Source organism: Budorcas taxicolor, chromosome 6, assembly GCF_023091745.1.
Source record: "Budorcas taxicolor isolate Tak-1 chromosome 6, Takin1.1, whole genome shotgun sequence".
NCBI classification, from domain to species: Eukaryota; Metazoa; Chordata; class Mammalia; order Artiodactyla; family Bovidae; genus Budorcas; species Budorcas taxicolor.
In genome coordinates this window covers 97,744,486-97,759,549 of record NC_068915.1, presented here as the reverse complement: position 1 = coordinate 97,759,549, position 15,064 = coordinate 97,744,486, and the positions used below count along the sequence as shown (strand labels likewise).

Here is a 15,064-nt window from a genome sequence, read left to right as displayed (position 1 = left end):
GTAAATGAGAATGTTTGCTTCTAGTTTTGTGTCCCATAGGACTTATATTTCAAATTTTTGAAAGTTGAGAATTTGTTGAAATGTTTTAACACAGATACGCATTAGGAATATTCCTCACTCAGCTATACATTAGTAGAAATTTTTGTCATTTGCATTTTTTCTTGGCTAATTTTTTTTCTCTTGTATCTGTTTTGAAACATAGTAATTTATTCATTTTTTAACTTTTATTGCAGCACCTGATCAACTCTTTCGAAGGAGAACGATCATGGAGGTGGTGCCAGCTGAGGTGAATAGTTTGCTTCCAGAGGAGATAATGGACACTGGTATAACTTTAGTGGATGATGATAGTATTGAGGCTGTTATTGTTTCATCCCCAATTCCCATGGAGACAGAACTGGAAGAAATTGTCAACATAAATTCTACTGGTGACTCTGCAGCCACGCCCATTTCCACGGAACCAATCACAGTGCACAGTAACCACACTACCCGAGTTGCAGTGAACACCACAGTCACTAAAGCAGATTCTAATACCACAGTGAAACCAGCTTTTCCAAGTGGCCTTCAAAAACTTGGTGCTCAGACTCCTGTGACTATATCAGCCAATCAGATTATTTTAAACAAAGTATCACAGACATCTGATCTTAAACTTGGCAATCAGACCCTTAAACCAGATGGACAGAAGTTAATTTTAACAACTTTGGGCAAGTCTGGTTCACCAATTGTTTTAGCACTACCCCATAGCCAACCCCAGGCTCAGAAAGTTACAACTCAGGCCCAGTCAGGAGATGCTAAGTTACCACCGCAGCAAATTAAAGTAGTTACCATTGGAGGGAGGCCAGAGGTGAAACCTGTCATTGGTGTCTCAGCATTGACCCCAGGAAGTCAACTGCTTAATACTACAACTCAGCCCTCTGTGTTACAGACCCAACAGTTAAAAACAGTACAGGTAAAAAAAAAAAGAGGGGGCTTCTTAATGAAAATGCATGTTAAATATTAAATTGATTCATAGTTGTATGTGTAGGGTGATTAAATGCATAGTTGTTACTGAATCCTGTTGAATGTTGCTTTTAGTAATTGTGCGTTTTTGTTTTTTTTTTGTAAAGTCTGATATGTCTAATGCTTTTGAAAATTTCTGCCAGAGAACTTAGAACTTAATTGTGGTTAAATTCCAATGTGTAGTGTATTTATAGCTTTTTACTCATTTTGAAACACATTTTATTCTCAGTCGTAGTTTGAGTCCAAGGATGTTCTGCTGGTGCAAAGATGGCAGAGTTGATGCTGGGCTGTCAAAAAATCATTCAGACATGATATTTTCAGCTAACAGATGGCCAAAGTCTAGGAAAAGTTGCTGCTCTGAGAAACCGTTCGAGCCAGCAGTAGTGCAAACCAGCCAGTATGTGCCTCTTTGGAATTTACTGTCCCCTGCATCACTCGTATTTGCAGTGTAGAAAGACAGTGCCGTGTGACGGAAGGTTTAGAATTGGACCAACTGGACTTCAGTCACTTTTCTGCAGGACCGACTGTGCTGTGGAACTTTGGATAGGCTACTTATTTTCTCTGAGTTTTTTACTTTAGCTGTAAGATGGCTATTTGATCATGACGAAACACGTAAGATCAATACTTGTTATGGTTCTCTAAACACTGAAGATCCTTCAGAATAGTACCCATTGTTAGTATGAGTAGAAACCCAAGCTAGAAGGTTATCAGAACATATGTTAAGTGGTTGCCCATTTTTGGTGTCCAGGTAGGCCTTTCTAGGTCAGCACTATGCTTAGAAATACAGTGATCCATTTAAGACCAGGAAACACAAATGCATCTCCTGTTTTAAAGAGTTGGCTTTTAGAAAAAAGGAGAAGGCATGAGAACTAAATGCATAAAAGGAAGGGAGGAAGGTTTGGGGAATTATCCACTCTCAGCTGATACTAGAAAAAATGTTTTTGTTATTATGTTGGCAAAATAGAATCTTATTTTTCGTGGGCTTTTTATTTAAGAACTTCATACGATTTCTCAGACTATATATATAATTTGCCCATGTTCCTTTTGCCACTGTTAAACACTTAATGTTCTTTGCTTTCTCATTCACAATCATCTCTCACTTATCTCTGATTTCCTTTTACTTCTTTTGAGGAGGATCTCTTGAATGAGATCCTGTCACCATCAAGCACCTTGTCCTCAACTTGTCCTTTTAAAAATCAGTTGTGAAACTTGTTTTTACTGGTTTACCAGAGTTTGTCTGGCTTTGGGGATGTGGATGATAGCCATGTTTATAAGATACTGATAATGTAAATCAGAATGTTGTGGGGTTTTTTCCATTTAATAGAGCAGTGTATACATACTGTTTGTAAGACCAGTTTACTTGTACCCACTAGTTTTCTTCTATAATCCCCCAAGTACCAACAATCAAAACAAAAACTGGGGTCTAATTTTTATAACTTCTCTTATTGTCGTTACCTTTATTAACATGTGATTCTATTTATTTAAAAAGAACTTCTATTTAAAAAACAAAAAGAAACCCCATTTAGAATATTGTTCTTCTTGGCCAGTTATTTTTAGGCAACTCAAATCTTTTCAGCTCATGAGTAGCCTCTAAAGCTCTGAGGCTCAGGAAAAAACAAGCAAAAAGCTACATGCCTATCTGTATCCCTTTTAGGTACCAGAGTGTTTGGTTTAGTATTACATAGTGTGTATGATCGTCTCATTTTTTTTCCCCAGATGGTCCTCAGCATTGTCTTAAGTTTAATTGGATTGAAGCTGTTAGGGAGTGGACAACAGGAAAGGGTGGAAGAAGGAGACCCATCTTGAAAAATGAAGGAAAGAGGTGACAGTTGAAACGAGAGGCAGTAACAGAGATAGTTACACCTAATTACAGATACATAAACCCTTTCCTATGATTCTTCTGCATAGTATGTAAGGATAATAAATAATTAGCAGTCTTGAACAACATAACTCCTTATTAGTTCCTAAATCTGTACAGCACAGTGCCCGAAATTACCTGCATGTGTTATTCGATCACATATTTGGCAGTCTTATTTGTAAATATCCTTTTCTGATTCATTTTTGTGTTAATCTGTTAATTAGATACATTTGTTTAAAAATGATCCTTTATGCTCTGTTCTATTTAATAAAACTAAGTTTCTCCTAGGGTAGTTTAATTCATGATACAAAAAGCAAGGCTCCTTAACAGAACTGGAAATCCTTATTTTCAGCTATGCTCCATTAAAGAAACAAAACCACATGGGCAAGTTAAGATTGTTCGTTTGAATAATTAATGAGCTTTTGGTAGTATTGTTTACATTTTTTTCCTTGTTGGTAAGTATTTGTATTGTGTGATTGTGAAAATCAGTTAAAAATGGGGAAATACTTTAAGTTCCCAAACTGTAGCTAAGATTATTTTTTGCAAGATACAGATTTCCAAAAATATCAGGACCTCTGCCTCTTGAGATTCTTAATACTAAGTCAATAGACAACCTATTCTAACTTACTTTAGAGTTCTAGGCCTATGAATACACTTGGGAAATATTTTCCCTTTATGTCTCTCAAATTGCATCAGTTTTGTAAAGTACAATTATGGATTTATTTGGGTATGTCAGAGTTTTGCAGTCTGGATATTTTTTAATATGTAGTTGTAGATCTCTCTGGTTTGTTTTTTTAAAGGGGGTTTGTATTTCCTGTACATTTTGTTTTGTCAGTAATGTGTTCTGAGTGTAAGGAAGTAATTTATTCTAGATGGAAGAAGATACGTTTTTAAGTTTAATTTATAGTTAGAGTACAGAGCTGATGTTTACCTGGTTCTGTGATCAGTTACAGCTTCTAGTATGTTTTGTAATTTAAGTTGGTCATGTTTGTTCATTTTGAGTTATTATTTCCAATAATAGTACTTTCAGGGCCTCAATTTTCATATCTGCCAAAGGTAAAGTTAATATTTAATGTCCTTCCTGCTGTGAAAATTTGTGATTTTTGTCATTGCTAAATTTCTGCTTCTGGCTTTTAGAAAAAGCTTTTCTTTGCATACATTGATAATTTAAATATAAAAACATCAGTAATTCTACATTCCTTGACTTGTGAAGAATTTTAGTTCAGGGCAACAATGTACCATGTATTATGTAAAATCAGAGGTGAATAAAACATAGACTCTCCCTTCAAAGAATTTATAGTCTAGTAAACTATAGTAAATCATATTTTAGTCAATAATATTTCAGAGGCTTCACCTTCAGAATAGTCTTTGTTTTGCCAAACATATCTCTTTGTATCCTAAGGCATTAACTTGTGCAGTTCTTTATCTGCCCCTGATACATAGATCTAAAGTTGAAGATGAAGTCATAAGCCTATCTTTAATGTGTGTTTATATTTTGCTTCCAGGGGCCAATGAGATTATATTTACAGATGTCTTTATCATTTGCACTATGCTTTCTTAATGTATTCTACTTCATCTTTTATTATTGAATAATTTGTTATTTGGAAAAGAATACTGCTATGCCATTTTTTAGTTTCATTATTACTTAACATTTATTTTAAACATTATTTTTAAAAATTAATTTGGTTTTCATGATATGCATATGTCTCAGAGACTAAGATAAGGATTTGAAATAAAATTCAAAGGTATTATTACATAATGGCTTAAGGATGTGATATTAGTATTTGGGTGAATGGCTGCATTTTGAATGTTTTTAATATTAATACTGAGATATGTTTTTGTTAAATGAGCTGGTTTCACATGTACTTCTGTATATCAGTCTTGTCTAATTTTGATTGAGTAGGTGTTTTATAGAAAAATGGTTTTCATAGTTATTTATATATTTCAGATTGCTAAGAAGCCTCGAACACCAACCTCTGGTCCAGTAATCACGAAGCTGATCTTTGCAAAACCAATTAATAGTAAAGCAGTTACAGGACAGACAACTCAAGTATCACCACCAGTCATTGCAGGTTATATTTCTTTATAGTTTGTTAAGCTTTCCTTTCCTTTTAGTTTTAAAAAAGGCTGTTCCACCACCTTGAAATGTTTCAGTGTTTATTACTATAAATCACACTGGTTAACGAGATACATTACACTTGTTAAATGTGTGCTTTAAGCAAAACGCCTCATCTCAAAATCAGTCCATCGCTTCGTGTCCTTAGTTTTTGGTATACCTTTGGGAGAAGTGACGCCTCAAACTCCGATCATACCAGCTAACATTTGCATAATGTTTGCTGTGGGCCCCATGCTGTTCTTAGCTCTTCACAAAGAGTGATGTATTTAATTCTCTGGCAATCCTACGGGATAAGTTCGAGTAACATCCCCATTTTGCCAGTATGGGAACAGGCACTCAACTAGTAAATGGCCAAGTTGGAATTTGAATCCAGGCAGTTTGTCTTCAGAGCACATGCAAAGTCTAGTAAGTTTAAAGTAGTATATGTAATTGTATAGTATTTCATGGTTTCTGTTTGAATTTTTGGTTTCAGTGTTTTAATATTTTCAGTATGCAGTTGTCTGTGAAACAAAAAATTGTCGTGACAATAATAATTACTTCAGTGCGAACAGCATTTTAGTTGATTACTTTTACCAGCAAATTCTTTAGTGTGGCCCAATTCTTATATTATATACATTAAAATTTGTCATCACCAATAAAACCTCCAAAGTCTTGATTTTTGAGTATTTCATTCTCTTCATTGTTCTAGTTCATCTGCCTTTGGACTTCCAATCTGGCAATTCTTTCACTTTGAAATCTCTGATCTATTAATTCTTCCTCTCATTAATAACGAATTCTTTCCTGTCCTTAAATTCATCTCTATTCAACACAGAGTTCATAACCCATCATTATTGCTCCCTGAAAACACCATTGATTTTCTTTTCACTCTCTTTCCATACTGGCCCAGCTCTCTTATTTCTTCTTGACTGGCAGGTACCTCAGTGCTTCTAGAGAATATCACACAGCCATGGTACAGCCCCAAGGACTGTAGCCCAAGGGCTCCTGCGCCCAGGGAGTTTCTCAGGCAAGAATACTGGAACTGGTTGCAGTTTCCTGCTCCAGGCCACAGCGGCTGGTCTTTAATTCAGAGCTACGCTAACACTGCTCCTTTCACCATTTAGGAGTTCATTTCTACTTTCCATTGTGCTAAGAGCTTCTGGAAGCACCTCTGGGTGGTAGACTTTGACTAGAGACTTTCAAATGCTAATTACCCATTTCCACAATGTGTATTTTTTATGAAGGTACTTCAAATGTTAACAAACCATCCCTGGGATATGTATTAAAGCCACCTAGTACTGTCTTTCCCTGTTGACTGAGATGGTAAAGAAAGAGTGCAGAAAATCTGGGTTTGATCCCTGGGTCGGGAAGATCCTCTGGAGGAGGAAATGGCAATCCACTCAAGTATCCTTGCCTGGAGAATCCCATGGACAGAGGAGCCTAGCGGGCTACGGTCCATGGGGTCACAAGGAGTCGGATACGACTGAGCAACTAAGCATTTTTATAACAGTAGGCAACTCTGAAGTCAGTGGCAAAGACTTAATCATTTTCCCGAGGCTTTGAATTATTTGCAGGGAGGCTTCTCTTTTGTAGCAAGTGAGAAAAGGCCTGGGGAGGTGGTGGTTAGAGGACAGTGTTGGGTAAATTCTCCTTTTGTTCTTTTTCTTTTGGTCTTCAGTAGAGATTTGGGGTTATACAGGATGCTGTGTCTTGAGGGCTGTCATGGGAGCTAGGTATAGTCCCAGAGGAAAAATTGGAAAGGGTTTAGGTTTAGAGCTGCCTCAGGAACTGGGCTTCAGTTGGCTGAAAATGAGTAAGGCTTGGGTATACTGGTGATAAAGGGACCACCAGACCCTTGGAAGGTAAGGTGGGTGGAAGTGGTTAACTAGGAGGACTGTCTCAGTGTAAAGTTCTTTACTATTTTTGAGTTTGAGAGCATCCCTTAAAACTTTTAATCACAAGTGGGGCAGGGGGAGTTGTATGCTAAATAATTGTGGTTTTTCAGAAGTGTATCTGAGTGAGTGAATGGTAATGTCAAGATTGTACCTCTCACATTTGACTGTAATGGATGTCATTGCTGGGTCTTTGGGTTATTTACAGTGTGTTCCACACTAATCATAGCTTCACCTTTTAATTACAGACATTAACCCTCCCAAAATGCACAGGGACAGACTTCTGTTAAATTTCACTAGGGTTAAGTTCAGTTTGGAGGGATAATTTCAGCTGGTAACTAGTAGTTCATAGCTTTTAAAATTCATGTAAGCCAAATTTAAACCACCAAGATAGCTCTCCTGTTGAACTGTCTTATCGAGGCGATTCCGTTGTCTTTAAGTTGTAGCTAATGATCTTTCAATGGAGAAGGCAATGACAACCCACTCCAGTACTCTTGCCTGGAAAATCCCATGGACGGAGGAGCCTGGTAGGCTGCAGTCCATGAGGTCGCTAAGAGTCTGAGCGACTTCACTTTCACTTTTCACTTTCATGCATTGGAGAAGGAAATGGCAACCCACTCTGGTATTCTTGCCTGGAGAATCCCAGGGACAGAGGAGCGTAGTGGGCTGCCATCTATGGGGTCGCACAGAGTCAGACACAGCTGAAGTGACTTAGCAGCAGCAATGATCTTTCAAACTACATTTAGACTGCTTTTTAAGATTTTTGGGCTTCTCTTAGAAGATGAATATCGGTTTTCTTTTCTTTCAGTCAAGATGAACTTAATGTTTATAAAATTGACTTTTCTAAAATGCTGATCTTGTCACTCCTTGCTTAAAATTTCCTTGGTCACATCCATTTCTTTTCCATTTCCTGGCCTTATATCATCAGGAATAGGTTCAAATGCCAGAGCTCGCTTAGCATTAAAGTCATTTATTATCTAATATATACCTTTTTCATTTTCACCTTCTGTTAGCTCCAGGCCTATTGATGTAACTTATTTCTAAGAGGTCATCAAATTGACCATGTTCTCTTAGAACTTAGGCTCTTGGCAATGTTGGGTTTACCAGAAATGATTGTTGTTTTTGCTTCCCTCATGGCTAAGTCATCCATTTTATCTTTGGATTATCTCCACTGTCTCGTAATTTTTTGATCCTTAGGTTAGCAAGGTACTCTTTCTCTGACCATCTCCTATGTATTTCCATAAAACTTGGTTCTACCTACCAAATACTTGAATACTTCTGTTACATTTCACAGTGACTTCTAGTGTTTGCGTTAGTCTTAATGTATTGTAAAACTTGATTTCTTACCTGTCTGTCTCCCCTACTACACTTAAGATTTCTCTCAATAGTAGTTTTAGATTTTGTTTGCCATTTAGTTTTTTTAAATTATTTTTTAAAATTGTGATAAATAGCATAATATGAAATTGACCATTTTAACCATTGGTGGCTTTAAGTATATTCCTGCTCTTATGCAACCATCACCACTCTCTAGGACTTTTCATGTTGCAAAACTAAATCTCTGTATCTATTAAACTACAACTTCTCAATTTCTTCCTTCTCCCAGCCCCTAGCAGAGACTTTCTGTCTCTATCAATCTGACTTTTCTGTGTATCTTGTATAGGTGGAATCAGACAGTGTTTATCCTTTTATGACTAGCTTTTTATGAGTCTCTGGTACCTACAGTTTCTGGTACATAATGTGTTCAGTGAATGTGTATTGTTGAGTGAATGTGTATATCATGGAGGCAGTGTGGTGTGGTATGTTGGAGGAGCTATTTGGAGACTTGGGTTTTGGTCATGGTTCTTCTATTAATATTCTCCCTGATCTTGGGTAAATATATTTTCTGTTCCTCTTATTTCTTTCTATAAAACGTTGATCATTTTATAGAACTATTGTATAGTTCTATAAAATAGAATAATATAGAATATTATAACCCATCACTTCACGTGACTTTTGAGATGGTTAAATAAGGTACAGAGGTCCTCATTGTCAGAGCTCCCAAGGTAACAAGTTGCTATATTAGAGTAAGCTTCATCAGTGTTAAAATATTTGATAATGAATTAATCTCTTTAGAATTAGTCCTGGCTCAGGTAAGCTAGCTCCTGCCCCAAGCCTGTCCTGTCTGTAGCTTTTTGGATTATGTCTCTTGTTTCTTTGAGAATATCTGACAGCAGAGTGTGAAATGCCTTACAAATGGATTTCATAGTGAGACTGTGACTTGTATACGTTTGTGTGTCTGTATGAAGAGCCAAGGATACATGGGGATTTGGACATTAATCAGGAGAAATGCTATCTGGGTGAAAAAAAAGTAGCCCTTCAAAAGAGAGTAATTTGAATTTTAAAGGATGTAGAGGGTTATTGGGAAAATTGATGAAATCCTGAGATATTTTTTCAGAAATCATCTTCTGTGTCATCATCTCCCCATCAAATAGGATGTGTCATTGTGCTGTCATATTAATTTTCAGAAGAATCCTCTCTCCCTCAAATTCAACACTTTATTCTAAGAGACAGTATAGTTGAAATTATAAACAGAATTTTTATGAAATATTACCCAATAACTTTTAGAGGTTTTTGTTGTTGTTAATTACAATGACATTTTTGTCCTTATTTTAAATGTAATTCACACTAAGTGGCCTTTTCTTTTCTTTTGATGTACTTACCCAATTTTCATTTTAATTTTTAAAATTTTACAAAATACTTTAACAAACCATAATCACATTTTATTACTTATAACAACCTTCTGACTACTATTATTCCTTTGACAGATGATAGAATGCTTAAGGTCACATTGTTTTTATTTTTTAATATTTATTTTTAATTGATTGATGACTGCTTTATGATATTGGTTTGATTTCTGTCATATGTCAACATGAATTAACCATAGGTGTACATATGTCCCCTCCGTTTTGAATCTCCCTTCCACCTCCCGTGCAGTCCCACCCCTCTAGGTTATCTCAGAGTAAGTGGCATTTTTTGGTACCAGTTATCCTCAGGAATTGGAGATTTTATATATATGTGTTTTCTGAAATGTATGTAATGCTTAACAAGAAATTATAGTAATAGTCATTAAAATGAGCATTTTATAAAAACGTGTCTTTATTGGTAGTTGTTTTTTTTTTCCCTAAAATAATGATTGCTGGGGCTTCAGGCTTATCCCACAGGTATTAGTTTTGGAAATCAGAACAGATAAACATGTTACTTGAGGCAGGCTCCATGCTTGAGGGTGGCCTTCTAAAAATATTTGATACAGATTGATTTAGTTTCTATAGAATTGACTTGTTTAGTTATGATGTCAGTCAGTTCCGTCACTAAGTCATGTCTCACTCTTTGTGACCCCATGGACTGCAGCACGCCAGGCTTCACTGTCCTTCACCATCTCCCAGAGCTTGCTCAGACTTGTGTCCAGCAAGTCAGTGATGCCATCCAACCATCTCATCCTCTGTCATCTCCTTCTCCTCCTGCCTTTGATCTTTCCCAGCATCAGGGTCTTTTCCAATGAGTCAGTTCTTTGCATCAGGTGGCCAAAGTATTGTATTGGAGCTTCAGCTTCAGCATCAGTCCTTCCAATGAATATTCAAGGTTGATTTCCTTTAGGATTGACTTGTTTGATCCAAGAGACTCTCAAGAGTCTTTTCCAGCACCACAGTTCAAAAGCATCAATTCTTCCGCACTCTGCTTTCTTTATAGTCCAGCTTTCACATCCATACATGACTACCCGAAAAACCATGTTTTTGACTAGACGGACTTCTGTTGGCAAAGTAATGTCTCTGCTTTTTAATAAGCTGTCTAGGTTGGTCATAGCTTTTCTTCCAAGGAGCAAGCGTCTTTTAATTTCATCGCTGCAGTCACCATCTGCAGTGATTTTGGAGCCCAAGGAAAGAGAGTCTCTCAGTTTCCATTGTCTCCCCATCTGTTTGCCAGGAAGTAATGGGACCAGATGCCTTAATCTTAGTTTTCTGCATGTTGAGTTTTAAGCCAGCTTTTTCATTCTCTTTCACTTTCATCAAGAGGCTCTTTGATTCCTCTTCACTTTCTGCCATAAGGGTGATGTCATCTGCATATCTGAGGTTATTGATATTTCTCCCAGCAATCTGGGTTCCAGCTTGTGCTTCATCCAGCCCAACATTTCTCATGATGTACTCTGCATATAAGTTAAATAAACAGGGTGACAATATACAGCTCTGATGTTCTTCTTTCCCAATTTGGAACCAGTGCATTGTTCTATGTCAGGTTCTAACTTGCTTCTTGACCTGCGTACAGATTTCTCAGGAGGCAGGTAAGGTGGTCTGGTATTCCTATCTCTTTAAGAATTTTCCACAGTTTGTTGTGATCCATACAGTCAAAGGGGTTTTGGTAGGGTTTGCTGCTGCTGCTGCTAAGTCGCTTCAGTTGTGTCTGGCTCTGTGCGACCCCAGAGACAGCAGCCCACCAGGCTCCCCTGTCCCTGGGATTCTCCAGACAAGAACACTGGAGTGGGTTGCCATTTCTTTCTCCAATGCATGAAAGTGAAAAATGAAAGTGAAGTCACTCAGTTGTGTCCGACTCCTAGCAACCCCATGGACTGCAGCCCACTGGGCTCCTCTGTCCATGGGATTTTCCAGGCAAGAGTACTGGAGTGGGTTGCCATTGCCTTCTCCCGGTAGGGTTTGCTAGGATTTGTTGTTGTTGTTGTTGTTGTTGTTGTTCAGTTTTGCTATGACAGAAGTCAGGCTAGAAAAACCCTAGCAAAACTCTCAGCTAAAATTCACTAAGGAGTATGGCTGTAATATAAAATGTAATTATGAAGTAAAAGGAATTTTTAAAAATACATTTAAAATAATTTAAAATTCATAAATGCCTGGTAAAATTTAACTCGTTAAAAAAAATTTTTTTAAATAACTCATTTGTAAAAAATTGCTATTATTAATAGCCCTGAAACTCTTATGTGATAGTTTTCTGTTAAGTCCCATCTTTTTTCTTCCTTTTTCCTTCTCTTTCATCTTTAACTAATAGTTGTTGTTTTGTTGTTCAGTACTGCTCTGAGTCACGTTCGGCTCTGCGACCCCATGGACTACAGCATACCAGGCTTCTTTGTCTGTCTTTGTCAGGCTTCATGGTCTCCTGGAGTTTGCTCAGACTCATGTCCATTGAGTCAGTGGTGCCACTGAATCACCTCATTCTCTGTTGCCACCTTCTTCTCCTGCCCTCAAATCTTTCCCAACATCAGGGTCTTTTCTAATGAGTCGGCTCTTCACATCAGGTGGCCAGGTATTGGAGCTTCAGCATTATTCCTTCCAATAAATATTCAGAGTTGATTTCCTTTAGAATTGACTGGTTTGATCTCCTTGCTGTCCAAAATCATAGCATCTAAAGGGATCTTGGAGATAATTTAGTTATCTACCCTCTCTGTTTCTTGAGTGCTTGAGTTTCCTCTTTAGCCAGTAGATTTGATTATCCAGCATCTGTTTCATACAGCTTCAGTGAGTAGGAACTCACTCATATTAGAACAGTCATTTCAACTGGAAATTTTTTTTGGAAGTTCTTCCTTACTGATAGACTGAAAATTTTCTGTTCCTGTATATTAGTGCTATGCACCTCGATGGTTCTGATCCTTCAGCCTGACAACCTTGGTTTTTCTGCCATAATAAACAGTCTAAATCTCAGAAGTTAAAGAAGTTTTCTTTTAGATTTTTACTTCAGGGTTATCTACATGTCTGTTGTGGGTTCGGAAGTGGTGGGTCTTATCATGAAGGTCACTCAAGGACCCAGGCTGACAAAGGAACCACCGTCTCAGCTGTGGAAGAAGAGAGAGCCTGGCAAGGTCTTGCATAGGCAGTAAATGATACACATCACTTCTGCTCACAGTCTTTTGGTCAGAACTAGTCATATGGCCCCAGTCTCATCGCAGGGAAGAGATGGGGGTAGGAAGGGCAGTCCTACTGTGTGCCCAGGATGGTGGGGGCACCAGAAGGGTAAATGGCACCATCGCTCAGTCTTTGAGGAATTTGGAGGAGTTGTCATGTCTTTGTAATCCTCTCCTACCCAGGATAAAAATTCCTAATATTTCAACTCCTCATCTGATTTCCAGTTCCATTAGCCATCCAGACACAGTGTAGTTTTTCTGTGTTGTTCCGAAAGTGTATTTCCAGACTGTTCAAGTTAGCCCAGTAACTGTCTGCTTTATAGGTGTGGACTTAGATCGTGTGCTGAGGTTTAAGTTCAAACAGGAAGAAGCTGAGGTAGAGAACAGAGACTGAAGCTTTAAGGCTTGGATTCACGTGCTGACTTTGGGAACCCCTTTCACAGGACACACTGCATACTTGTTCTGAGCCCATTTTCTGATAGGTGTCACTTAACAGTATTGTTGATGAGGCCCGTCTCTGGTGGCCCAGTGCTTGGGGCTCAGTGCTTTCACTGCAAGGGTGTGACTTCACTCCCTAGTTGGAGAACTGAGATCCCAAGAGTGGGCAGAAAAACCCCCACAAAACAGTTTTGATGAGAATGTGAGCAGACGTGTTTTTGTGGACTTTCGTAAGGTGGTATTAAGATGCTGAGTGCTACTAAAAAGCATTGTTTGTTTCTTTCTGTCTAGGTCCATCATAGTTCAGTAGGTTCACCATGGTTCATTAGACCTCCTTACGTGTTTCAGTTCATATGTGGCTATATGTGAAGTGTTAAGCATATGTACTGCAGTGGGTGTAAATCATCACCACATTCGTTTTTATACGATTATTGAAAAAAGTCAAACTGACGCGCTGCCTCTCATTTGCAGGTAGGGTTCTTTCACAGTCTACTCCGGGGACTCCATCAAAGACCATAACAATATCTGAAAGTGGTGTTATTGGATCAACTTTAAATTCTACAACACAGACACCAAATAAAATAGCCATCTCACCTTTGAAATCGCCAAATAAGGTAAAAAAAAAAAAAGAATTAGCCACAAATGTCAAGTATTGTGGTTAATGACTTTATTTATATTCCCAAACAATTAATAGGTATTTGGTGAATACCAGATTTAGTAATCAAGAATGTGTGACAGATAAAAAGCTTAATTCTAAACGCATAGTAACACAGTAGTCATTTTGCATGCTAAGATGATTTCCATGGCCCATGTGTGTGTGGGTACAACATAAATCTTTTGAATGAAGTATTCTATGTAAGTATGTGATTCCTCTTCACTTTATATTTGTGCACAATTATTTTCTTTGGGTCAGTCACATACATAGTGACTCTAAAATGCGAAATGCAGGTTTTTTGAAAATAGGATATTGATGTCTTCTGCTTAAGCTGTCCTTGATTTTGTAGAGAGCTAAGATTTTGCTGGGTAACAGAGCACCCAGAGTATGAGCAGTTGCCATCAAATGCTGGTTACCATATTACTGGGTTAACACAGTCCATGCAAAGCATTTGAAAACTTGTCATAATTTGTTTTCATTTTAACAGTGTGAAGTACCTATCATTTTAGATGAAGTAGGTAGTCTTAGCTCAGTTTCCTAAAACGTACAGATGTCATACAGCGCAGCATTTTGAAAAAAGTATATTTGAATGGATATGTTCAAGGGAAAAGCCAGGAATCTATTCTGTAAGGTGCCACCCTTGGGATTCCGGAAACACACTACCATTTGTACCTGCCTTTTCCCTTAACTTGTTACATTGTTCATGAATAGAATGAACATTAAATGTTTGCCTTACATGTTTAAAAAGTCTAACTGTTGGCTTCTGTTTCAGTAAGACTTGACTATAAGGTATAAATATGGTATCTATTACAGTTTATTAAAATGATCTCCTACCTGCATAATAACACAGATAATTATTTACTTAAATGGAATGAATTTAACAGAAGTTTTGAGTGCTCACTGTGTGTTCTTCATAGTGATACGCTAGGCATAAAAACATATATCAGCTTTAAGTTTCAGGTAGCTCAGTAGGCAAGTTAGTCTTAAAAGTTAAAAAATACTCTACAGGATTGTCACGGTTACAAGTGGATTGATGAGCCCTGCTGTATGTGTCAGGGGTTTTTGTACAAAGGCTGCTGTTCCTGAAAGGTCTTAACCTTAAAGGTGGTTTGGGCCTTGGCTGTGCGTGGATTGAGGTAAAACTTTACATGAAAGCATAAAAGCACGGCCCGTGTATAAATGTAGTGTAAGGGAGCTACATTGCTTTGGTAGTGTGGAAGCTGAGGGTGCTAAGGTTGGAAGCAAGGTTTCG

General features: G+C 37.7%; 1 protein-coding gene across 1 annotated transcript in view; it reads left to right on the top strand.

The window, feature by feature from the left end:
• Positions 1–238: 238 nt before the first annotated feature.
• LIN54 (lin-54 DREAM MuvB core complex component) overlaps positions 239–15,064 on the top strand; it is a 48,260-nt gene continuing 33,434 nt past the window's right edge. The window contains exons 1-3 of the mRNA XM_052642170.1: positions 239–946; positions 4,803–4,926; positions 13,629–13,771. Of these exons, the coding sequence (XP_052498130.1) occupies positions 266–946; positions 4,803–4,926; positions 13,629–13,771 (948 nt within the window). The 5' untranslated portion in view covers positions 239–265. The remainder of the gene's footprint in view (positions 947–4,802; positions 4,927–13,628; positions 13,772–15,064) is intronic.